Raw genomic sequence first — 25,922 nt, forward strand, 5'->3', positions numbered from 1 at the left:
TTACTGAGAATGCCTCAATCTCCTTGTCCAGATCACTGGTAAAGATTTTAAACAAGACTGGCCCCAGATCTGAGCTCTGAGGAGCACTGGGACAGGAAGCAGGGAAATTCTTGTGCAGAACAGCAGCAGGAAGGACCTTGGTGTGGTGGGACAGCAGCACTGCAGGTGCTGGTGCTGCAGGAGTGAGAGATGTTTACTCTCTGGGAATCTCACCCAGAGGGTGTTGAGTTAAAATAATTTCTGGGACATTTTTCTTAATGCTTTGGTTCCCAAAGCCTTTTGTTTGGTGTAAGGGGCATGGTCAACAGGTGGACAGAGTCTGAGCCTCTCAGAAGCACCACTCTGAGGAAGTGAAGATTGTGTGGAATCTCTCAGCCACCCCTTGTACATGTTTTTGCTGTGTGCTGACAGGGGCTCAATTAGTTCTGTGTTCTTTAGCTGCATACACATCGCTTCTGCTAAGTCAGAGAGGGATTCATCTTCAGGGAGATCACCACATTTTTAGTCACATCCCTAATACTGGTGGTACCAGAGAGAAGGGCAGTAGGTGACAGCTCCCAGGAAAGCAGATTTCAGAGTGGTGTCCCCATTTTGTCACCTTGTCCTCTGAAGGAAATGACTGCAGTGTGGGGCTGATGCTTTTTGGCATCTCCTAGCACAGAGCAGTGTCCAGAAATCACAGAATCATCACCAGGAGCTGACTGCTGGGCTCCTAATTGCTGAAAGACATCTCCTGGGTGCTTCCACAATTCCCATCTGGAATGGCAGAGCTTCCTGAATGCAATTAGAACACACAAGAGTAACATATGTTCACTTATAATATTAAATAAAGGGTGGGCAGTCACAGTACCTGAGGATGTGGAACCCATCCCGTTGGAATTTACTGCTCTTGAGCACACAACAGCTCTGGGAAAACATACCTGCTCTAGGCCTCGAGCAGAAAGGGGATGTTCTTGCCTGGTAGTAAAACACATCCAGTGGACTGGGAAAAAACAAGCTGCATGTCTTTTATTCAAAATCAACAACATCTTACACCCTGAGATTACACAAACCCCAAGACTCTAACGTGCTAAGCTTAGGTAGAATTCCTGCCTGCATCTGGCCCATGTTCTAAATTCTACTCATAATTTCTTTTTGATAGAAACAGTTTCTGTAACTCTACAGGCAAATGACCTCACTACTGGCAGAAAAAACAAACAAAGCCAACCTCACAGTGCCAGGAGGAAACAGGAGAAACTCTGCAAGGACTAAAGAAACAGCAGTTCTTATTGTTTAGATGTTCTCTCGCTGGTAGCAGTGCCTGCGGAGCTTCTGGCAAGCCTAGGTCAGTACATTTAACCCTTGGTGGACTGTAAGTGTGGATCTTAAAAGCAGGGCTGTCTCAGCAGCTCTAGAGATAATGGGAGCAGTGAGCCAGCTTCTCCTCAGGCTCATCTCCTGCTCATATCAGCACTATATTCACAGCTCCTCACACTACTGCTGTTTGGACACAGCAGAGTTCAGATTGATTTGGCAAGGTTGCAGCTCTTCTGCCAAGTCTGAAATTTAGGTGACAGAGAAGCAAGAGATTTTAAATTCACTGCAAACACAGGGTTGCAGTAGTCCTGAAGCAGTATACCACCATGAAAACCAGTATACAACCAGGAATTACAGCAAAACATGCATTTTCCTTGGTACACAGGACATGAAAGTGAGCATGGACTTTGCCTTGTACATCACTTCCCTCACTAGTGACCTGGAGCCCATTCAGACCACTTTGGTCTACGTCAGAAGTTGTATTAATTTATTTTCCCACCATGCCTCCTCCTTTTGTAGATTCTGAATGACTGGAACATTGAACAGTAGATGCTTTTTAACCTGCCATCCAGTTAGATATTTGGGAAGTGGTAGTTTGATCTTCTTGGTTTGCAGCAGCACTTCTTGCTGTCCAGAGCTGGCAGGAGGTTACCACTGGTCAGTTGAGGCAGGTACTGTAACTGAAGGGAAAGTCACATGGTGTGGTTGGGCTTGCAGTCAGAACAGAACAGGAGTTTCATTGGTCAGAAAGCAATATGAGCTATGAAACTATTCTTGTTACAATCCTGCCCTTTTCAAACTCAGCATCTTGGATCTGAGGGTCTACAACTGGACTGCAACCACAACAGGTCATTAAAGGGACTTATCCCAGTCACCAGGGCAAGATAAATATTGTGTCTTATGTCATGGAAATGGAAGTGGCTAACTGGTTCATCTGGGAGAAGGGACTGACCCCCAAATATAACCTCTTTCCAGGGAGTTTTAGAGAGTCAGAAGGTCATCCCCCAGCCTCCTTTTTTCCAGGCTGAACAGCCCCAGTTCCTTCAGCTGCTCCTCACCAGTCCTGTTCTCCAGACCCTTCACCAACTTTGTTGCCCTTCTCTGGACATGCTCCAGCACCTCAATGTCCTTCTTGTAGCAAGGAGCCCAGAACTAAACACAGTACTCAGAGTGCAATCTCAACACTGTTCAGTATGGGAGGACATTCATTACTCTGGTCCTGCTGGCTGCATTATTGCTGATCCAAGCCAGGATGCTGATGGCCTTCTTGGCCACCTGGCAACATACTGGCTCATCCTGCTGGCTTTCAACCAGCACCAAGTCCTTTTCCACCAGGAAGCTTTCCAGCCACTCTGCCCCAAGCCTGGAGCATTCATGGGGTTGTTGTGACCCAAGTGCAGGACTCAGCGTTTGGTTTGCTGAACCTCATCCCACTGGCCTTGGCCCATCAATCCAGTCTGTCCAGGTCCCTCTGCAGATACTCTCAACTCTCATGCACATCAACACTCCCCTAAAGGCCCAGAGAACTCCAGGCTACACCAGCCACACAGGTTTGTTGTCCTGCTGTTCTGTCAGGAATGAACCCATCTCACATCACTGTGTACTTATCCGCTGTGACCCAGTGGAGCCCCGGGGCACAATTCCCTTTGTACTCAAGTTACTCTTTAGCCAGGAAGTTCATTTCTTCCATGGGCCAAAATGAAGATCAGTCCAACTCGGGAGTTACCTCCTGGGTGCCAAACAGAGAGAAGCAGCTCCCTCCGCAAGCACAGAACTAAATCCTGCAAGGAAAACCTTACCCCTGCCATGTGCTTCCGAGTGGGCCTGGCTGGTTTCCGAGCCATTTTCTCCTGTTCTTTCCCCAGATCTGCTGCCTCCCTGGTGCTGTCAAAATAGGGGTGCTGCAGCAGCTGCTCACATGTCTGCCTCTCTGCTGGGTCCATGCGCAGGCAACCCTAGGGAAGGTGAAGTAAGACATTAAATGAGTCTGCACCACCCCAGCGACTCAGCACATCCAACAGGTAGGTGTTCTCTGTGTTAATCTTGGTTTTGATGGGTTCTCAAGAGTCTGGATTCTCAGAGCTGGGCTTTCTAGAGTCACATGAAGCTGGCAGTAGCTAGTACTGAATGACTGCCACAAGACGGTAACAGAAATGTCCAAATGGACATCTACAGATTCAGAGATTGCATCAGTTTGGAAGGGACACGTAAGAGTTACCTTGTCCAACACCCCTGCAGTCAGCAGTGACAACTCCAACTAGATCAGGCTGCCTAGGGCCACATCAAGTCTGATCTTGAAGGTCTCCAGGGATGGGGCCTCAATCACATCCTTGGGCAAACTGTTCCATTGTTTTACCGCTCTCATTGTCAAGAACTTTCTCCTTATGTCCATTTAGTTGGAGAGGTTCACTGCAGGGGGGTTCTACAACATGATCTTTGAAGGTCCCTTGCAACCTGATGCATTCTGTGATTTACATTTGTATGGTAACATCAAGCCTCAAAAAACAGGGAGTCCACAGTGTTCATTTGAACTGGTTCTTAAACAAGAAGAACCCACTGTAGCTGTGTTGTGCCATGCTTGGCATAGCTAACACCACTCACAGCTGCACCTTCTCCTTAATGTTTCCATCCCTACCATTTCTATCCCATGCATCTCCTCAGGAGAATGAATAAGATTTTCCACCTCTGTGGTGAAGATGAGTGGACTAGAAGAGTGGATGAAAGTCCTCTCCAGCTTCAGTGATCTCTGATAATTCAGTAGCCGATACCCAAACCATTACCATCTGATACACAAACCAGGCTGCATTTGCTGTGTCTCAGTGTAGGGATCCTCACTAGCTGTAGGCTTCTTACCTTCATGAGAGCCAAAGCAGAGTATGAAATATTAGGGAATTTCACTTCTAATGGCTCCTGGAGAGAAAAAAAACCAACAGTGAGGTACTGAGCACTGGTGAGACCACATCTCAAGTACTGGGGTCAGTTTGAAGTAGGATATTGAGGTGCTGGAGTGTTTCTAAACAATAGCAACTAAGCTTGTGAAGGGCCTTGGACACAAGACTTAGGAGGAATGGCTGAAGGAACTGGGTGTTGTATATTCTTCAGAAGGGCAGGCTAAGACAAGACCACATCACTCTCTACAGCTACCTGAAAGTCAGTCAGTCTCTTCTCACGTGCAGCTCCTTAGAGGACAGGAGGAAACAGCCTCAGGTTGTGCCAGGGGAGGTTCAGGTTGGATATCAGGAAAAATCTCTTCACTGAAAGGGTCTCAGCCACTGGAACAGGCTGCTCAGGGAGGTGTCAGAATCACCAACCCTGAAGAGATTTCAAATATGTGTGGTTCTGGTGCTTAGGGACATGGTTTAGTGGTAGCAGCTTAGCAGTAGCGGTGGGATTGTGAGCACTAGGCAAGTGGTTGGACTTGATGGTCTCAAAGGTCTCTTCCATCCTCAGCAGTTCTATGATTCTCTGTTGGTGATATTTTCATTCCTCAGGGTACAGGGAAGAAGCTTTCTGTAGCAACACAACTCATAGCTCACAAAATGCATCTGTCAGCTGATGTACTTGGAAGGGAGCTGCCTGGCACTATTGAGGTTGGGCAGGTTGGTGGCTGTGCCACCAGAAGAAGGGAGAAGGAGCAGAGAGGGCTTCAGCCACCTCTGAATAACACTCTAAGTGTACACTAGCAAAGCTTTTGGATAGGGAAAAAATGCTGTGAGCAAAGGACTGGGACAGCTGGATAAGTGAGGCTTTTCCAGCTGAGCTTCCAAAGCACACGTGCTCTGGGTGAGAAACAGGAGTATTTCTCTGTCCCAACAGCTGTCCTTAGCACTGCAGATCAGGGAAGTATGTCTGGAGGCAGCTCTTACCATGCTCTCTGGGTCTGGAATTTGAACCCCACTGAAGAAGTGGTTGGTGCTGAACACTTGCTGGTGCCTAGGAATAAGGTCCCCTGTGACCAAGAATTAAAAAAGACCAAAGCTGGATTAATTTGCTGGTTTTACTGTGCCTGTATTGAACAAACTTATATCCTCTAATGAGGCTGACACCATCTGAGAAAACACCTAAAGAGATGGACCACCATCAAATGAGCCAATGGCTATTTCTCTGTACTGGGCACTGGTGAGACTACATTTCAAATGCTAAGTTCAATTTTGGGTCCCAGGAACACTGAGGTGCTGGAGCAGGTCCACAGAAGGGCAACAAAGCTGGTGAAATGTGTGGAGAAGAGATCTGCTGAGTAGCAGCTGAAGGAACTGGAGTTGTTTAGCCTGAAGGCTGAGGGGAGACCTCATTGTTCTCTACAACTCCCTGAAAGGAGGTTGGAGTGAGGGGGTGTTGGTCTCTTCACACTAGTATCAGGCAACAGGTTGAAACAAAATGGCCTGAAATTGTGCTAGGTGAGGTTTAGATTGGATATTAGGAAAAAATTCTTTCCTGCAAGAGTGATCAGGCATCAGAACAGGCTGCCCTTGGCAGTGGTGGAGTCATCACCCTTGGAGGGATTTAAAAGCTGTGTAGATGTGGTGCCCAGGAACATGGATCAGAAGCAGACTTGGCCGTGTTACGTTAATGGCTGGACTCGATGATCTCAAAGGTCTTTTAAAGCTCAAACAATCCTATGGTGGAATACAATCAAGTCAGCCAGTGAAAGTTCTTTTGTGAATGCTACTGCCCATTGTGTGACTGTGCTGATGGAAAGACAAGGCCACACAGCTCCAGCTGCCCACCCTCACATGCCCAGCTGGTGGGAGCAGTTTTTGGAGCAGGATTACCCAGCTGCTGTGCACCTTCTGGGCTCTGAGGGGATTTAATAAATGTTTGTAAATCTCTGAGGGTTGGGGGTCAGGAGTGGGGGGACAGGCTCTGCTCACTTGCTTCCTGAGATAGGACAAGCAGCAATGGATGGAAGCTGCAGCACAGGAGCTTCCAGCTCAACACAAGGGCGATCTACTTTCCTGTAAGGGTCCCAGAGCACTGGCACAGGCTGCCCAGAGAGGTTGTGGAGTCTCCTCTGGAGACTTTCAAAGCTTATCTGGATGTGTTCCTGTGTGACCCGAGCTAGATTGTATGGTCCTGCTCTGGTAGGGGGCCTTGGATGATCTCCTTGGGTCCTTTCCAACCCCTAACATCCTGTGATCATAGCTAGAGGGTGCTGCACAAACACCTACCTACCGGGATCTGACACTTCAGCTGTGCCACAGCACCCACCACAGAGGAAAGTTCTCCTGTGCAAGCTCTAGTGCTGTGAAAGGCATTGGGAAGCCTGGGGCAATGAGTGGTGAGTGGACACTTACCCAGGGTTCTCCGGATGAGGTACAGCTGGTCGACATCAGACTTGCCTGGCCACAGGGGCACCCCGGAGAGCAGCTCAGCAAAGACGCAGCCGATGGCCCACACGTCCACGGGAGGGCCGTACTGGGTGTCTCCCACAAGTAGCTCTGGAGAGCGGTACCACCTGGTAGCCACATAGTCTGTGTAAGAATCACTTGGACCAGCTAGGTTGGGGGTAGGAATGAGAAAAACAAACAGGAATGTGGGATCAGAACAATGCAGATGGACCACCATCAGCTGATACACCTTGGGGCACCTTGTGGGCAGGCAATAGCTACAGAAACAGGATGAGACACTGACCACTAGCAGAATCTGACTTTGGGAACATGTAGGAGTTGGCAAAAATCAAGGCCATATTGTTCTCCAGAGCTCCACAGCAGGGCCTTGCACCAGCCAGTGGTCAGTTCTCAAACCCCACATGATTTGTCTGAACAAGAGCCAAAAAAAATCCCAGATTAGGGGTTTAGTTACAATGGAAAATGTGAAGCCATTCTTTGCAGAGACAGTGCCTTCTGCCAGGGGGGTTCCTCCTGCTAGGGAACTCCAGCTGTGCCTCCAGCATTGCATAAGCAAAGGCTGAGCAGCTCCAAGATACCCAAAGCCAAATTCCATCCACCAGTGCCAGCACCATCAGCAGTTCAGCTGTACCAGCAGGGAGCTCAGACTGAGCTTGTTTACAGAGGCACTTGGCATCATGGTGTCTGGGCTGGCTCCCTTCCATCACAGAATCAGACTGATGGGTCTTGGAAAAGACCTCTGAGGATCATCTAGTTCAACCCTCCTGTTAAAGAAGGGTCACCCAGGGCAAGCTGGCCAAGATCACAATGTCCAGGAGAGTTTTGGAAGTCTCCACTTTGCAGATCTCTACCCAGCCTTTATCAGAGACTCTTTGTGACACCATTCCAGCCTATTTATATAGGATTATTTGTGCACATTTATATCTGCATATAGGCTGATGTTGTGCCCAAGCACAAATCCAGGCTGGGCAGAGAATGGATGGAGAGTGGCCCCAAGGAGAAGGACTTAGGCTGTACATTGCCAGCAGTGTGCCCAGGTGGCCAGGAGAGCCAATGGCATCCTGGCCTGGCTCAGGAACAGTGTGGCCAGCAGGACAAGGGAGGTTATTCTGCCCCTGTACTCAGCACTGGTCAGGCCACACCTTGAGTGCTGTGTCCAGTTCTGGGCTCCTCAATTCAAGAGAGATATTGAGGAACTGGAACATGTCCAGAGAAGGGTGACAAAGCTGGTGAGGGGCCTGGAACACAAACCCTATGAGGAGAGGCTGAGGGAGCTGGGGGTGTGCAGCCTGCAGAAGAGGAGGCTCAGGGCAGACCTCATTGCTGTCTGCAACTCCCTGAAGGGAGGCTGTAGCCAGGTGGGGTTGGTCTCTTGTGCCAGGCAAGCAGCAACAGAACAAGGGGACACAGTCTCAAGCTGTGCCAGGGCAGGTCTGGGCTGGATGTTAGGAGGAAGTTTTTGCCAGAGAGAGTGATTGGCATTGGAATGGGCTGCCCAGGGAGGTGGTGGAGTTGCCATCCCTGGAGGTGTTCAAGCCAAACCTGGATGGGGCACTTAGTGCCATGGTCCAGTTGATTGGATAGGGCTGGGTGCTAGGTTGGACTGGATGAGCTTGGAGGTCTCTTCCAACCTGGTTGATTCTATGATTCTATGACTTGGGGGTGCTGGTGAGTGAGAAGCTGAACATGAGCTGACACCATGCGCTCACAGCCCTGACCTGTCCCTGTCCTGGGCTGATCCCAAGCAGTGTGGTGAGCACTTGGAGGGAGGGGATTCTGCCCCTCTGCTCTGCACTGTTGTGACCCCATCCGCTGTACTGGCAAGTCCCCAGCAACCCCATCTGTAGTGCTCTGGAGTCCTCAGCACAGGAGAAACACAGACCTGTACAAAGATGATCAGAGAGGCTGGAACCCCTCTGCTGTGAGGACAGGCTGAGAGAGTTGGGGCTGTGGAGCCTGGAGAAGAGAAGGCTCTAGAAAGACCTTACAGAAGCATTCCAGCATTTGAGGAGGGCTACAGGAGAGCTGGAGAGAGACATTTTGCAAAGGCATCAAGTGACAGGACAAGAGGTAAAGGCTTTAAACTGGAAGCAGGAAGAAATTCTCCCCCATGATGGTGGTGAGGCACTAGAATAGGTTGTTCAGAGAAGTTGTGGAGGCTCCTACCCTGGAAATGCTCAAGGCCAGGCTGGATGGGGCCATGAGCATCATGGTCTAGTAGAAGGTGTTTCTGCCCATGACAGAGGATTGGAACCAGATCATCTTCAATGTCCCTTCCAACCAAAAACATTTTCTGATTTATAGGTGCAGAAACACAGCCAAGTGAGCCTTCACTGATGTTTGAAAGCCCTGTCCTGCACTGCCTTTGAGGCCTCCTGTTCATCATCTGCATAGCAGCAAGCAGCACTCACTCAGTATGCGAGCAAATCCGAAGTCACACAGTTTGATCACCGAATGCTTGGTTATCAGGATGTTCTCTGGCTTTACATCTCGGTGGATGCACTGGAAACAAGGAAAACCAAGGTTAGAGGCAAGCATTTAACCTGGCCTTCAGATTAAGAACTGAATTCAAACACGTGTCCCTTACGTGTCATGTCAGACAGGTCATTCCTGCTGGAAGGGAAGATGATCTCTTAATAGTGAGATCCCAAAGAGAGGTGTGTGTGTCCTTGAGGATCAGTTCTTAGACCAAGTCCATTAACTCTGCTTGCTGATAATCCCGTAGAGAAGCAAAGGATTTTGCTGGTGAAGCTGACAGGTGAGATAGAGTTTAGACATGGGACTTGATCCTTGTAGATGCCAGAGCACATCTGGTATTCCCTCCACTCAGTGCAGGTGAGACACATCCAGAGTTGTGTCCAGCTTTGGGATCCTCAGTAGATGGAAGATCACAGGCTCACGGGATGTCAGGGGTTGGAAGGAACCCAAAGAGATCATGTCCAACCCCCCTGCCAGAGCAGGACCATACAATCAGGTCACACAGGAACACATCCAGACAGGCCTTGAAAGTCTCCAGAGAAGGAGACTCCACAACCTCTCTGGGCAGCCTGTGCCAGTGCTCTGGGACCCTTACAGGAAAGAAGTTATCCCTTCTGTTGAGGTGGAACCTCCTGGAGTGACTTCAGCAAAGTGTCATTAGAACGATTAAGGGGTTGAGGTATCTAGCATCCAAGGAGAGGATGAGGGAGCTGGGATCATAATTCAGACTGGAGAAGAGAAGGCTCAGGGGAGATCTTATGTGCATAAACACCTGATGGAATTGAGTAAAGAAGACCAAGCCAGATTCCCCTAAGTGTGTCCAGCGGAAGGACTGGACACTCAAGGGTATCCAGTGAAAGGACAAAATCAGGAGCAGTGCGGCCAGCAGGACAAGGGAGGTTATTCTGCCCCTGTACTCAGCACTGCTCAGGCCACACCTTGAGTGCTGTGTCCAGTTCTGGGCTCCTCCATTCAAGAGAGATGTTGAGGTACTGGAATGTGTCCAGAGAAGGGCAACAAAGCTGGGGAGGGGCCTGAAGCACAGCCCTGTGAGGAGAGGCTGAGGGAGCTGGGGCTGTGCAGCCTGCAGAAGAGGAGGCTCAGGGCAGAGCTCATTGCTGTCTACAACTCCCTGAAGGGAGGCTGTAGCCAGGTGGGGTTGGTCTCTTCTGCCAGGCAACCAGCAACAGAACAAGGCTTCAGTCTGAAGCTGTGCCAGGGCAGGTCTAGGCTGGATGTTAGGAGGAAGTTGTTGCCTGGCATTGGAATGGGCTGCCCAGGGAGGAAGTGGAGTTGCTCTCCCTTGAACGTGTTCAATTAAAGCCTGGATGGGGCACTTAGTGCCATGGTCCTCTTGATTGGATAGAGCTGGGGGGTAGGTTGGACTGGATGAGCTTGGAGGTCTCTTTCAACCTGGCTGATTCTATGATTCTATGAAAAGGCAATGGATGGCAAATTAAATACACGTGAAATTCCACCTAAATATGATTTGTCTTTTCACTGTGAGAGTGGACAAATACCCAAACAGGTTGCCTAGAAAGATTGTGGGAGATACACAAACCCTGTTTGGACAAGTTTCTGAGCAGCCTGCTTTAGTTGACCCAGTTTGGAGGGAGGGCTGGACTAGATGGTCTCCAGAGGGCTCTTCCAACATCAGCACTTCTGTGATTCTTGGAAAGTCAGTTTGTTTGCTGAAGGTTCACAGCAATTGAGTCTGGACTTGGCGAAGAGTTTCTGCTGATCAGACTAGCAGAGACCTTTATTTCTTCTTGGTGGAGTCTCTAAACCTGGAAGTGTTCAAGGCCAGGCTGGATAGGGTGTTGAGCAACCAGGTCTAGTGGGAGGTGCCCCTACCCACATCAGGGGAATTGGATCTAGATGTTCTCTAAAGTCCTTTCCAACCCAAACCATTCTATGATTCTTCTGCCTGAGTGTGAAAGGTGTGTTCTGCTGAAACCCACAAGGTCTAGCTCACCTTGTATCTCACCTACCACTATCTCAGCACAAACACCTTGGCCTTTTCCTAGCTAAGGTGGCGGTGAACTAATGTGTCTCTTCCTGAGGACTGAAATGCTGCTTGTTAAACTGGTGTCATGGAGTTCCAAGAGGGCAGCTGCATCAGACCTCATTACCTGTGATCTACAGCAGTTCAGGCTGCAACATCTCATTGTTCCCTTGGTTTTAAAAGCCCAATAAATCTTTCAAGCTGGAACAGAAAAAAGAAGGAAAACAACAAATCTTGGAAGCAGGACAGACCTATGGCCAAGTTCCTGTGGCTCAACTGGACATAATTCTTCCAGCAGAGACAAAACACTTATTCCAGAGCATCTCCTGCCCAGCTCTTAAATCTCAAACATTGACAAATAAACAAAACCAAAGACATTTACAGCTAAAGATCTTCTCCAAAAGGCTCCTTTCCTTCCCTGCTCCTTAAAGTGTCCCCCCTGCTTTCTGCAAAGTTGAACAGAACTGACACAATTCTCCCTTCAGAATGCACAGGAGGAGTTGTAAAACTCTATTCCTGTACCTCATTTTTGAAACCTTTTAACTAGTGTCTAGGACTATCAACAGAAGGAGTTTCTGGGAAAACAGTAGCAGTTTTGTCAGGCCTCAGCTGATGAGATGTTAAACCAGTTTTCTGAGCTCAGTTCTGCTGCACAGCATGGGGAAAGCACAAGGAGAGACTCATGCCCAGCCTGGAAGCTGACAGTCAACCCAAGGGACCCCAGTGACAGTAATGCAGCAGTTTTGGGTACAAGCCAAGAGTTCAGCTATGTGATTCCATAGGGAAAATGAAAAGACTATAGAATGGTTTAGATTGGATGAGACCTTAAAGATTACCTAGTTCCAACACCCTGCCATAGGCAGGGATACATCCTAGACCACATTGCTCAAGGCCCCATCCAACCTGGCTTTGAACACTTGCAGGCTTGGACCCTCCACAACATCTCTGGGCAACCTGTTCCAGTGTCTCACCACCCTCATAGGGAAGAATTTCTTCCTAATATCTCACTCCATGCCTTTGTAAAAAGCCTCTCTCCAGCTCCCTTCAAATACTGGAAGGCAGCTCTAAGGTTTCTTCAGAGCCTTCTCTTCTCCCAGCTCAACAATTCCAACTTTCTCAGCCTGTCTTCCTAAGAGAGGTGCTCCAGCCTTCTGATCATCTTTGTGGCCTCTTCTGGCCCCACTCCACCAGGTCCATGTCCTTCTTGTGCTTGAGGACTCCAGAGCTAACCCCAGCCCTGCAGGAGAGGTTTCAGCAGAGCAGAGCAAAGGAGCAGAATCCCCTCCCTGCACCTGCTGCCCATGCTGAAGTGGATCAGTCCAGGACATGGCCAGGTCTGGGCTGTGAGCAGACAGTGCCAGCTCATAGAATCATAGAATCAGTCAGGGTTGGAAGGGACCACAAGGATCTTCTAGTTCCAACCCCCCTGCCATGGGCAGGGACACCCTACCCTAGAACAGGCTGCCCACAGCCTCAGCCAGCCTGCCCTTAAACACCTCCAGCCATGGGGCCTCAACCACCTCCCTGGGCAGCCCATGCCAGGCTCTCACCACTCTCATGCTGAACAACTTCCTTCTCACCTCCACTCTGAATCTCCCCACCTCCAGCTTTGCTCCATTCCCCCCAGTCCTGTCACTCTCTGACAGCCTAAAAAGTCCCTCCCCAGCTTTTTTGTAGGCCCCTGCAGATCCTGGAAGGCCACAAGAAGGTCACCTGGGAGCCTCCTCCTCTCCAGACTCAACAGCCCCAACTCTTTCAGTCTGTCCTCAAAGCAGAGCTGCTGCAGCCCTCTGATTGTTCTCGTGGCCCTTCTCTGGACACACTCCAACATCTCCACATCCCTCTTGTAATGGGGGCTCCAGAACTGGATGCAGTACTCCAGCTGGGGTCTCAGCAGAGCGCAGTGGAGGGGGAGAATCACCTCCCTGGCCCTGCTGGCCACACTTCTCCTGATGCAGCCCAGGCTCTGCTTGGCTTTCTGGGCTGCAAGTGTGCACTGCTGGCTCCTGTTGAGCTTCTCATTCACCAGCACCCCCAGGTACCTCTCCTCAGGGCTGCTCTCCAGCCACTCACTGCCCAGCCTGCATTTGTGCTTGGCATTGCCTTGACCCAGCTGCAGGACCTTGCACTTGGTCTTGTTGACCCTCATGAGGCTGCCTTGTGCCCACCTCTCCAGCCTGCCCAGGTCCCTCTGGATGGATCCCTGCCCTCCAGCCTGTCTGCTGCACCACACAGCTTGGTGTCAGCAGCAAACTTACTGAGACTGAACTCAGTGCCTCTGTCTGTGGCACCCACAAAAATGCTGAACAAATGTTCAGCTTTTCACCCACCAATACCCCCAAGTTCTTCTCCTTGGAACTTCTCCCTGTCCATTCTCTGGCCAGTCAAATTTCATCTAACTTTGCCCCATGCAAGCTCTGTAATAAGGAAAATGATAACAGAAACTCCTCCTCTAAGGCTGTGTTGTTAACAGCAGTGGCTGGTGGTGTTCAGAAGACTTACATTGTGTTTATGGCAGAAGTTCACAGCTTGGAGGGTCTGCCAGGTTATGCTCTTCACCAGATGCTCTGGCACCCTGCTTTGAAAAAGCACATTTTAATTTGGGCCACCAAAAAGAACTTCACTATTACAGAAAAAAGAAGAGGAGGCCATTGAGTGCAAACATAGTACAGGGATCTCTGAGCAAAACCATCAGGGATCAAGTGAGAAAACTCAGAAAAACACCCACTAGCTGCATTTTTTCCCTCTGTGTAAGTCACAGAAAGACACAACAACCCTCAGCTCATTACATTTTCCACTGCAGGGAACCACTCACACTGAGCTGCTCATGGTGGAGGCTGTTCGAGCCTCTCAGAATCATAAAATCATAGAATCAACCAGGCTGGAAGAGACCTCCAAGCTCTTCCAGCCCAACCCAGCACCCAACCCTAGCCAATCAACCAGACCATGGCACTAAGTGCCCCAGCCAGGCTTTGCTTGAACACTTCCAGGGACAGCAACTCCACCACCTCCCTGGGCAGCCCATTCCAATGCCAATCACTCTCTCTGACAACAACTTCCTCCTAACATCCATCCTGGACCTCCCCCAGCAGAACTTGAGGCTGTGTCCCCTTGTTCTGTTGCTGCTTGCCTGGCAGAAGATCCCAACCCCACCTGGCTACAGCCTCCCTTCAGGTAGTTGTAGACAGCAATGAGGTCTGCCCTGAGCCTCCTCTTCTGCAGGCTGCACACCTCCACCTCCTTCAGCCTCTCTTCACAGGGCTGTGCTCCAGGCCCCTCACCAGCTTTGTCACCCTCCTCTGGACACCTTCCAGTTCCTCAACATCTCTCTTGAATTGAGGAGCCCAGAACTGGACACAGCACTCAAGGTGTGGCCTGAGCAGTGCTGAGTCCAGGGGCAGAATAACCTCCCCTGTCCAAGGCTAAGCTCTGCCTGCACCAAGGAACAATCTCCTGTGAAGTTACCTTTCAACCATTATGGGGAAATATCAGCAGCACTTCCAAATCCAGTCAGTGAAACAAGACACAAGGATTTATGGCACTTAAGAGCATGCCAGAATGCCCAGTACCTCTCAGCCACAGCCAGCTGGTGACCACACATCAGTGTATGCCAATCTGTGTCAGACCCTCTCTTGTGGCTTAGCATCCTGGCAAGCCTCCTGAGATACCAACAGGAATTTCTGCAGCTGCAGCTGCTCAGAGAGTTGGAGGTGATGGAGTATTTGTGGTATTGAGGCATGCTCTGACTTGCAGTGCTGTCATGTCATTGATTGCCCAATGACTGGGCAGAAAAGCTCTACTTTGATTTTCATCTCCTCATTCCCTCCAGCAGCAAATGCCTCAGAGAAAAACAAATACAAACTGTGCTCAAGACCCAGCCTACCCTTCCAGCTACTGTGCAGCAGTTAAACTTCCTTGGTTGTCTGTAATGTTTGTCAGAAACTCCAGAAGAAGGCAGAGAACCACAGAATTGTTTTGGCTGGAAGAGATCTTTAAGATCATCAAGTCCAACTGTTAATGCAGCACTGCCAAGTCCCTCAGCACATGTCTAAATGTCTTTTAAACCCCTCCAGGGATGGTGACTCCCTTACTGCCCTGGGCAGCCTATTCCAGGGCTAGACTACACTTCCAGGAAAGAGGTTTTAACTAATGTTCAACCTAAACCTCCCCTGGTGCAACCTGAGGCCATTTCCTATTGTCCTGTCACTCATTCCCTGGGAGAAGAGATTAAGCACCACCTGGCTCCAGCCTCCTCTCAGGGAGTTGTAGGGAGGCAGAAGATCTTTTCTCAGCCTCCTTTTCTCCAGGCTGAACAACCCCACTTCCCTCAGCTGCTCCTCACCAGACCTGTTCTCCAGACCCCTCACCAGCTTTATTGCCCTGCTTCAGCACCTCAATGTCCTTCTTGGTGTGAGGGACCCAAAGGTGAACACATGTTTTGATGACTACAGAGCGGGTGTGAAGTGCTTCCTTCAAAGAGTGTTATCCATCCTCTCTTCAGATTGCAGGTTCAAACTGGGGTGAGAGCTGCTCACAGCTCACAAACCAATCTACTGTTCTCCTGCTGGATCTTAGTACCAGGGAGAGAGAGAAAAACAGGCGTTGTTTACTCAACCCCCAGTTAGTCTCCTGCAGGCAATTCATTTAGCTCCAGGCCTGCAAAGTGATTTATGAACCTCTTGCTTAGCATTTCCACAGCACCAAGTCACTATGAACAATTAGGGACAACGGATGGAGTGGGAGTGGCATTTGCAATGTGTCAGAAGAACGACTCCCTACCCTGGAGAATGTTCTTCCTGCCTATGTAGCTCACACTGTTTAAAGAAGGTGAGGGCACAGCTCTGAGCAACTCCTCCCAGCCAACACATGCTCCTTAGCACAGCGGCAAGTCACTGGTCCGTCCTACGGGTCATCACTGACATAGAATCATAGAGTGGTTTGGGTTGGAAGGAACCTTAGAGATCATTTAATTCCATCCTCCTCTGCCACGGGCCTCAACACCTTCCACAAGACCAGGTAGCTCAGGGTCTTGTCCAGCCTGACCTTGGACACCTCCAGGGAGGGAGCGTTCACAACCTCACTGGGCAAGCTGCTGCAGTGTCTCACCACTCTTACTGCAAAGAGCTTCTTCCTAATATCCAGTCTAAATCTGCCCTCTTCCAGCCTTAATCCATACCCCCTCATCCTATCACTACAAGCCCTAACAAAAGCCCCTCCCCAGCTCTCCTCGAGCCCCTTTCAAGTACTGGAAGGCTGCTCTAAGGTCTCCATGGAGCCTTCTCCATGGAGAAGCCCAAACTCTTTTAGGCCTCATAGGGGAGGTGCTTCAGCCTCCATCACCACAGGGACACAGTGTGCACAGCCTCACAGCAGCAGGCAGGAGGGTTGTGTGCCCCAGCCCACCCCTCGCTGCAGTGAGACACAAGATGCTCCCAAACCACTCCTAAAGGTCACCCAAACGCTTGGGCTCAGCATTTCCATCTCCTTGGCGACCAGCACTGGGCAGGATCCCAGGAAATTCCTATGGAGGTCATTGCTCCACCACAGTAGCAGAGCGAGTCTTGGGCACTGTGCTGAGAAACCTTTCCTGGAGTTGAGAAGGTTCCTCTGAAAACTCCGTGGGGCAGCAGCAATGTGGACACCCTACTGATTCCTTTGCTCAAAGCTCCCAGAGACAGCACAGCCACTCACCCCCGCGGATGCTTGTCCAGCTCATGCAGAACTGTGTGGTCACAATATTCAAAGACCAGATGCAGCCTCCTCTTCCTCTTGAAGACTTCCAGCAGGTTGACCAGGTTGGGGTGTTTCAGTTGCTGTAACACACAGTAGAAGAATCATAGAATGGTTTAGGTTGGAAGGGACCTCAAAGCTCAGCCGGTTCCAACCCCCTGACATAGATCATCCAACCTGGCCTTGAACACCTCCAGGGAGGGAGCAGCCACAGCCTCCCAGGGCAACCTGTGCCAGTGTCTCACCACCCTCACTGCAAACAACTTCTTCCTAACATCCACTTTCGGTCTCTCTCTGAGCAACCTGTGCCAGTGTCTCACCACCCTCACTGCAAAAAACTTCTTCCTAACATCCACTTTCAATCTCCTCTCTGCCACTTTAAACCCATTCCTCCTCATCCTGTCATTATAAGACCTTGTCAGTAGTCCCTCCCCAGCCTTCCTGTAGGTCCCTTTCAGATACTGGAAAGCCATTCCAAAGTCTCCTGGAAGCTCTGTGATTCTGTGAATGTTATTTCTTCCCAGATGACTTACGGCAGCATCTCCTCTGCTTTCAGGGACCTGTATCCAGAGGACTTTGCCTGGCCAAGGCTTTAGAAAAACACATTTCGAAGCAGGGAGGCTGGAAAGGGCATTGCCTAGGAGTTCCACTAGCCCCACCTTCTAACCTGACATCTGGAAAAGCAAGGAAAGAAGCCTGTAAGGGGCCTCGACTGAGGAAGTACCCAGTTAGCCCCAGGGATCACTCAAATCCATGACTGGAATCCTGGAGCTAACCAGTGAGCTGGAGTAAGAGAGAAGGTGTCAGTAGAAGACCCTCACTATACCTCATTGCCAGCCTGTAATAAGCAGGAGGGACATGGCAGGGCCATTTCAGTGCTCTGAGGGTACACTGCAGGACCCCAGATGCCACTGTGAGAGCTCTTTATAAGGAAAGACCTTCTAGGGAGCCTGTCATAAGCAGGAGGGACATGGCAGGGCCATTTCAGTGCTCTGAGGGTACACTGCAGGACCCCAGATGCCACTGTGAGAGCTCTTTATAAGGAAAGACCTTCTAGGGAGCCTGTCATAAGCAGGAGGGACATGGCAGGGCCATTTCAGTGCTCTGAGGGTACACTGCAGGACCCCAGATGCCACTGTGAGAGCTCTTTATAAGGAAAGACCTTCTAGGGAGCCTGTCATAAGCAGGAGGGACATGGCAGGGCCATTTCAGTGCTCTGAGGGTACACTGCAGGACCCCAGATGCCACTGTGAGAGCTCTTTATAAGGAAAGACCTTCCAGGGACCTCATTGCCTTTGCGGGACACTGTAGTGCCCGTAAGCTGCATGAAGCCCATCTGCCAACAGACAGGTTGGTGTGCAGAAGGTGGTTACTTGTCACTTACTCCTGTGAGCTGGCAGCAAGGAGCTGACCTTTCTAAACAGCATCTCTCACCACACACATCATCTTCCTTCAACCCTGCCAACACTATGTAAATCATCTGCCAGCATCAAAGACCTTTACACTCACCTGGGTCAAACCTAAGTCACAACCAAGACCTTCTGACTACTTCCTCAGTTCTCTATGCCCAGTATTTGTATACCAAGTTCCTTCCTTGTTTAGCAGGAGGTACTCAACAGTGTCAGCAGGGGCTAACTCTGAGTGTAGCTGTCTCTGCTCTGGCCATAGCTGGACTTTCTCCATTCTCCTCATTTCCCTACTCAATTTGCAAATGATGATCATTTGAGCCTGTGAGACTCCTGAAAATCAGAGAATTACAAAATTGTTTGGGTTGGAAAAGACTTCTAAGATCAAGTCCAACACTCCCATGACCACTAAACCACCTCAAAGTGCCAGGTCCACATGTTTCTTGAACATCTCCAGGGATGGTGACTCCACCACCTCCCTGGGCAGCCTGTTCCAATACCTGACCACTTGCAGGAAAGAAATTGTTTCTAATATCCAACCAAAACCTCCTCTGGTGCAACTTCAGGCCATTTCTTCTCCTTCTATCACTTGATAACAGGGAGAAGTGACCAACCCCCACCTCACTCCAACCTCCTTTTAGACAGTCATAGAGAGCAATGAGGTGTCCCCCCAGCCTCCTCTTTTCCACACTAAACAACCCAAAGTCATTCTGTTAGGACATTTTCCCAGCCTCTCCTATGGAATCAGGATCACACAGAGTGTTCCAAGACCCTTCCTGCCACCCTGCTCTCCCACGGCTCCTGGCCATAAACCACCCTTTGTCTACAATGAGTTTGCTGTGCTGAATGATAATTCATCAGGCACACGAAACACAGACTCACATCTCTGACAAACGATTAGCTGTTGCCCAAGCCTGGCAATACCTCCACAAACAAAACAAGAAACTGTTACTATTTACAGAGAAGAAGTTGAGAAGATAAGCCCAGCAGGTCTGCACTTGTTCAAACCAGCAGCACCCTGACACAGGCCCTGCTGTGGCAAGCTGCAGTGCTGCCAGCTCCAGGCCCTGAAGGGTGATGAAAAAGCAAAGCCTGGATGGGGCACTCAGTGCCATGGTCTAGTTGATTGGTTAGGGCTGGGTGCTAGGTTGGACTGGATGAACTTGCAGGTGTCTTCCAACCTGGTTGATTCTGTGATTCTGTGAACTTTCTGTTTGTATTACTGGCTGCCCAGAGAAGCTGTGGAGGCTCCTAGCGTGCAAGTGCTCAAAGCCAGCTTGAATGCAGCCTGGTCTAGGAAGAGATGTCCCTGCCCATGGCAGTGAGTTTGGAACTAGGTCATCTTTCTCTGCTACAAGGATTTTCCTTTTTGGACCCTTAACATTATTTAAATCTATGGTTGGAACTTGGATCTTGAAGCTGTCTTCCAAACACAATGATTCTATGAAGTCTAAATGCACCTAGAATCATAGAATCAACCAGGTTGGAAGAGACCTCCAAGATCATCCAGCCCAACCTAGCACCCAGCCCTGTCCAATCAACCAGACCATGGCACTAAGTGCCTCATCCAGGCTTTTCTTGAACACCTCCAGGGGCAGGGACTCCACCACCTCCCTGGGCAGCCCATTCCAATGCCAATCACTACACCTCTGTGAACATCTCCAGTGCTTGCTAAACATCACCTGTTTGCCTCCAGCCAGGAGAAACACTTAGTGATTCTCCCCAAAAATCTATCTGGAAAGATAAATTACTTTTCCTAGTAGATGATGGTTCTGCTACAAGAGTATCCAGGATTCCTCTGCCTCCTTTCTGCAATGATTAAAGGACAAAGCCTTCATATTCCTTTGACAATAACATTTACACCACTTGCATGTAAACCCTCAACAAAAGACAAGCAGCACCAAGAGATTTTGGGAAAAGAAGTATGAGAAATTCTGTAACCTGCTAAAATCCTGCAAAAGTTCCTTGGTTAGCAGCACCCAAAGAAAACCAACTCAGTGGAAGGGACCACGGAGTGTCAACTGTAGCTATGCAAACACCAACAGGCATTGATGTTTGAGAATGCCATGCATAAACCAGACCAAGGGGAGGAATAACTCCCTGCACCAGTAAGAGTGACAGGTTGCCCTGCTGGAAAGCAGCTGCATGGAGAAGGACCTGGGAGTGCTGGGGGACAAGTTCACCATGAGATGACAATGTGCCCTTATGGCCAAGAAGGCCAGTGGTCTCCTGGGGTGCATTAAGAAAGTGTGGCCAGCAGGCCTGAGGGAGGTTCTCCTCCCTGTCTGCTCTGCCCTAGTGAAGCCACACCTGGAGTATTGGGTCCAGTTCTGGGTTTTCCAGTTCAAGAGAGATAGGGAACTACCAGAGAGAGTCCAGCAGAGGCTAGAAAGATGCTGAGGGGCCTGGAGCATCTCAGTGAGAAGGAAAGGCTGAGAGACCTGGAGCTGTTTGGCCTGGAGAAGAGAAGCCTGAGTTTCTCAGTGCTAGTCAATAGCTAGAGAGCAGTGGTCAAGAGAATGGGGCCAGTGCTGCCCAGTGACAGGACAAGAGGCAACAGGCACAATCTGGAACTGAGGAGGTTCCATCTGAACTGTAGGAGAAAATTCCTTGATGTGAGGGTTCTGGAGCTATGGAGCAGGATGCCTGGAGAGGCTGTGGTGTCTCTGGAGATTCCAAACCCACTGTGATCAGGGGCAACCCCCTGCATTAACGTGGAAGTTGGACTGGATGATTTCCAGAGGTCCCTCCCAAGCCCCACCATGCTGGGGTTCTGTGGGTTTGTGTTTTGGAAAAGGAGTCCTCGTGCAGGCCACTAGTTTAAAATTCATAGCAAACCAACCTGCTGTCAACATGGCTCTTGGCTCAGTGCAGTGTTCTAAAGCTAGGGCTCTTCTGCACAGAGAAGAGAATGCTGAAGGCGAGCAGATGATGGAGTTGCATAAAATCCTGAACACCTTAGTGAAATTGAAAAGGGAGCAGCTCTCTGCACTTGCTGGAACACAGAACTGAGGGTGCTCCATGTCAGTCACCCAGCAGGAAGTTCAAAACAAGTAAGAGGCGACATTTTGTCACACCAATGCATTCCTGAGGTCATGGTGCTTGATGCCTCAGGAAACCATGGAGACCAAATGAATACACCAGCCCAGAAAGAGATGGGACAGATGCCCAACAGTCTGCTGGCGCCTGCTAAGCGGGAAGCAACAGGCACCACCTCTGGCTCTAGAAACTTTGCCCAGAAAGCTGGGTCTGTGAAAGGAAAGCTTACTCCCTCCTCTCCCCCTTTTCCTGTGCTTTTCCTCATTTTTGCATGCTCGATGGACTTGGGTTGTGTGTGACTCGCCGAGTATGCTCCTGTGCTTTTACTTCATCAGGAAAACAAACACAGCGGTTGAATGCATGACTGAGTTCTACGTGAGGACACAAGCCACACAGAAGCCAAGAAAGGATCAGCAAAGACAAGAGGTTGCCATGGTTCACAAGTGCCAGTTCTGCAGTCGCTGCCACGTGTAACGCTGCGTCTACACAAGCGGCAGCATTCCGTACATGGCTGGATGCTTCCTGCCCATCAAGCTCCAACTCGGGATCCCCCACAACCAGGGGCTCAGAGAAAGGATTTATACAGTGGGGAGGTTGGAGAGGGTACTCCATGCCAAGAGAGAGGGACTGTGCCCCACAGCTGTCCCCTGCATCGTCCTACCTAGGATCACTTTGCTCACGAGCTTTGCACCAGCTCCAAGGGTCCTCACCCACCCCTGATGGGGATCTCTTGGACACAGAGAGGGCTGCTGCCAACTGCACACTAAGAGCAGAACTGCCTCTGCTCAACAGGACATTGCTAACTCCATGAGTGGCACAGACTGGATCAATCCCTCTCTAAAAGGCTCAGTGATAATTCTGTTGATGCTTTTTCACTACCCACCCAGGTGTCTGCAGTCACCTAGCAGCATACTCTTTGCAGGGTCCCATCTCCCACCTGCACCAGTCCTCTTTCATGTGTGACATCCTAGGCTGCGGGGATCACCTCTGTCCGGGTCAGCAAAACGGCTCAGACTTTAAGGAGCACCGGGCTTCTCCCAGAGACAGTGACCTGGGCACTGCACTTACGGCGGCTTCCTGCTCCTTCGCACCCCATGCCCTCGCCTCTCCCTCTGACACCCCACCTCCTCACGGCTGCTCTCCAGCCCCACCTCCTCACGGCTTCCCAAGCACTCCGTCTCCTCTCGGCACCCCTTCCCCGGCAGCTCCCTCCGTGCTCCCCGCCCGCTGCGCCGCCCTCGCAGCGCCGGGGCAGAGCCCGCAGCCGCCGCGGGGCCGCAGCCCGCCCGCTCCGGGCAGCTCTCCCAAGCGTCGGAGGCAGAGCCCGGCCGGCCGCTGCCCACCTTCAGCATCCGGATCTCCCGCAGGGCGATCTTCCTGATCAGCGGATCCTCCTCGGACTCCAGGAACTTCTTGATGGCCACGATCTGCCCGGTGTTCTTGTTGCGGCACTTGAAGACGACGCCGTAGGAGCCTTCCCCGACCTTGCCCAGCTTCTCGTACCGCTCCATAGCGGGGGGATGGGGTGGGGGCGCGGGCCGGTGCCGCTCCCTCGCCTCAGAGCCCCGCAGCAACTGTCCCGGCCCCTTCGCCTGCCGTTACCGGCAGCTCCCCCCCGCCCTCCACCGCCTCCCCGCGGCGGCGGCGGGGCCGGGGCGGGCCCTCGGGCGGCGGGGGTGGGGGTTTCCCTCGGCTTTCGCCAGGCAGCCGTCGCCGGGGCGCTGAGGGGAGCGGCTTTCCCGGGGCGGGGGCGCACGACCCCAAACCCAGCTCCGGGGAGGGAGAGGGCACGTCCAATCAGGTGCTGCTCCCAGCAAGCCCACCACACCACACCTGGGTATCAAATGAAGCAGAGTTTATTTGGCAGAGCCCGAAAATGAACCGCAACAGAACTTTAGGTCGAACAAAGGCTAGTTACACAAACTGGAACGAGTGCAGTTAGAGTCTCAATTACAATCTACCAACTAAACAAGGTAAAAAAAAACCCAAAGTACATTTCAGAGTCTGCCAGTCCTGTCCTTTCTGTTCAGAGACACAGTGGCTCACTGGTGCGTTGTACCTTTCGTCTTTTGAAGAGATGCCATCACAACTGCAGTTGTGTTACTCGGCTACAACGGATATGGTTAGGAAACCCAAGAGGAAATCTACAGGCTGCTCTTCAAAACCCTATTTGTACTTCAAAGAGCAGTTTTAAGCCTGTGTTAAGGCTTTCGAGTTGAACAGATGAACCTTGTGCATCAAGTAACTAACACTTTGATCGCTGTCACAAGAGTAAGAAAGGGGATGAGCAAGCTTTTGGCTTGGTAAACTCCCAACCCCACACGCTAGGCTTTCTCAGCCCTGGTTGAAATGTCACAAAAGCAGACAGAAATACAGACAGTAGCTGACTAACTGCAACAAAAATACAAATGACACTAAGTCAGAGTCACCAAGACCAGCCAGTTCAGCTATCGAACATGCAAATCCCTCCTGCTCTACACCCCTAAGAGTACAGAGTGAGGTTTTACACTAGGAAAACAGTATCTTGCAGATCACTCCAAAACCAGCATTCTCTACAAAACCAGATCAGGCAGAGCAGTTCAGAACGTGCCACCACAAATGCTTTAACAGCTGAAAACCCAACAGGAGGTCTGACTGAGTGAGGACTCCCCCAGATTCACGATGGCTCAGCACACCACCAGTCACTTCTGCCATTCAAAGGCTTTCAGTTCATCACTTTTTGCATGCCAGCCTCATGACCTGATCATTATTTACTCCAGTTACTCCCCACAAATATTCCTGGTTTTATTTACAGACTTCTCTAGTCTCTTATAACTTCCAAACACACTTTTCAGCGTTCTCCAAGGTGATGCCAAGAATTGTTTGCAGTGACTGAAGTAAGTAAAGTGAAAGCGTTTGCTCTACAACATCTACACCTAGTCCCTTGCTTTGTCCTCATTTTCATCTTAAGGCTTTTTGTAGCCTGGAAGTTGTACCACCTGAGGGTTAAACACCAATCACTGTTACCTATGGAAAAGTAATTTCAGTCCCAGACAACTGAATTTCTTTAAACCACACAAATCAACAGGTCCTGCTCCTAACGCTGCTGATTACAGCTGAGGACTTGCACCACTTTCAACACAGTCTTTGTGGGCTGATTTGCAGGCGTTGTCTACACTTAAAACGGGTTAAACTTTGCCATGCTTTCAGAACTGAGAAGCTTGATTGAAACACCAGGTCAGTAACAAGATTTAGCTTTGAAGGACAATGCTAAGTGGCTAAAATGCTCAGCTGTGTACTAACTTTTCCTTCCAGACCTTCAGCACACCACCAAACTAGTGAGGAGGAGGCACTGCTCGGCCTTCACGTGTGCAGTTAATTCCCTGGCTGTTAACGGATGAACTGCAGCGGCTGATGCCTCAGCGGGCCACCCGGTGCCTCATCCCGCATGTTGTCAGCTGATGATCACACCACTGGGGCCCTGCTGTGCCAGCAGCTGCTGGACAGGCTGCTCACCTTCACTGCCGAGTTAAAATGATGCGTGAACCTTCTAACCTGCCTTCCTTAGAGCAGCAGATCACTGCATAGGTGAGGATTTCATTTCACATCCTTCAGTCTTTCTGAGTTGTGGCTGCATCCACCTATGGATCCCTACGCCCACCTATGGATCCCTTTACACCCACCTATAGATCCCTACACCCACCTATGGATCCCTTTACACGCAGGTTAACATGAGTAGTAAATCCAGATGCTATCCTGTAGTCACTGCATTTTATGGTACCTCAAGAATTAGAATCAGTGAGGAAGACAGAAGGAACCAGTGTGACTCTGGTGGAGAAAGAGAAGGAAAAAATGCAGGTGACAACAGAGGGGGAAAAAGCGATGAGAAGCTTGACTCTAGAGTACTAACTCTTATCATACTTATTTGTACCACACAGGAGGCAACATCACCAAACATCAGTGTGGCTGATGAAGGAAAGAGCACGGCTGGAAGGCTCAGCTCTGGTGAGATTCCTCCTCTGGGCCAGTACAAATAAAGGACACGTCATGGGAGGCTCGCTACATGATACTTTCATTCATTAAGGATGACAACCAGGTACAGTTTCCAACCTTTCACCTCACCAGGTTTATCCCTAATTTATGAAAATAAAGCCTATATACTTTGGACTTTTATATATATATAAATATATATATAAAATACACACTGCCAGGCAACTTCACACACACACACACATATTTGTGCACACCCAGCCAGGAGCAACATGCCTGCTATCAATACTGGGTAACACATTCCCTACATCTTAGGAAATAAGGAAAGAAGAAGGTTAAATCCCTTTTTTTTTATGGCAGTTCTGCAGGCAGGGGGAAAAAATCAATACAAAATATTTCCTCGTACAAAACTGCTTTGTTTTCTTTACAAGCAAAGCTGTAACACACCCCTGGAGAATGCACTGAACACTCCTACAATGGGGAAAGAAAGAGGGGAAGGGGGGAAAAAAAGGAAGGGGGGAAAAAAAAGGAAGGGGGGAAAAAAAGGAAGGGGGGAAAAAAAGAGGGGAAGGGGGGAAAAAAAGGAAGGGGGGAAAAAAAGGAAGGGGGGAAAAAAAGGAAGGGGGGAAAAAAAGGAAGGGGGGAAAAAAA

General features: G+C 50.1%; 1 protein-coding gene across 2 annotated transcripts; it reads right to left on the reverse strand.

Annotated features, from left to right (window-relative positions):
• Window positions 1–983: 983 nt before the first annotated feature.
• Window positions 984–22,991, reverse strand: CDKL1 (cyclin dependent kinase like 1). Of its 2 annotated transcripts, none has more exons than XM_064142925.1 (9): window positions 22,646–22,991; window positions 16,819–16,940; window positions 13,630–13,705; window positions 9,056–9,146; window positions 6,591–6,791; window positions 5,163–5,245; window positions 4,150–4,206; window positions 3,096–3,251; window positions 984–1,976 (listed from the first exon to the last, which is right to left on the reverse strand). In XM_064142925.1, the coding sequence occupies exons 1-9, from the start codon at window positions 22,811–22,813 to the stop codon at window positions 1,869–1,871; spliced, it is 1,062 nt and encodes a 353-aa protein (XP_063998995.1). In that variant the 5' UTR covers window positions 22,814–22,991; the 3' UTR covers window positions 984–1,868. The 2 variants fall into 2 exon arrangements, with proteins under 2 accessions (XP_063998995.1, XP_063999001.1); XM_064142931.1 differs by having other exon boundaries at window positions 13,630–13,702; window positions 22,646–22,989.
• Window positions 22,992–25,922: the final 2,931 nt, after the last annotated feature.

This window comes from Pogoniulus pusillus, chromosome 1 (assembly GCF_015220805.1).
Source record: "Pogoniulus pusillus isolate bPogPus1 chromosome 1, bPogPus1.pri, whole genome shotgun sequence".
In the NCBI taxonomy this organism is placed as follows: Eukaryota; Metazoa; Chordata; class Aves; order Piciformes; family Lybiidae; genus Pogoniulus; species Pogoniulus pusillus.

Excerpts from the sequence above, each read along its gene's own strand:
- CDKL1 (XM_064142925.1), bottom strand. The coding sequence starts at position 22,813 with ATGGAGCGGTACGAGAAGCTGGGCAAGGTCGGGGAAGGCTCCTACGGC. Across the intron at positions 16,941-22,645 it reads GGGAGATCCGGATGCTGAAG|CAACTGAAACACCCCAACCT; the intron begins GTGGGCAGCGGC and ends TGTGTGTTACAG. Across the intron at positions 6,792-9,055 it reads CGGATTTGCTCGCATACTGA|CTGGTCCAAGTGATTCTTAC; the intron begins GTGAGTGCTGCT and ends CCCCCAACCTAG.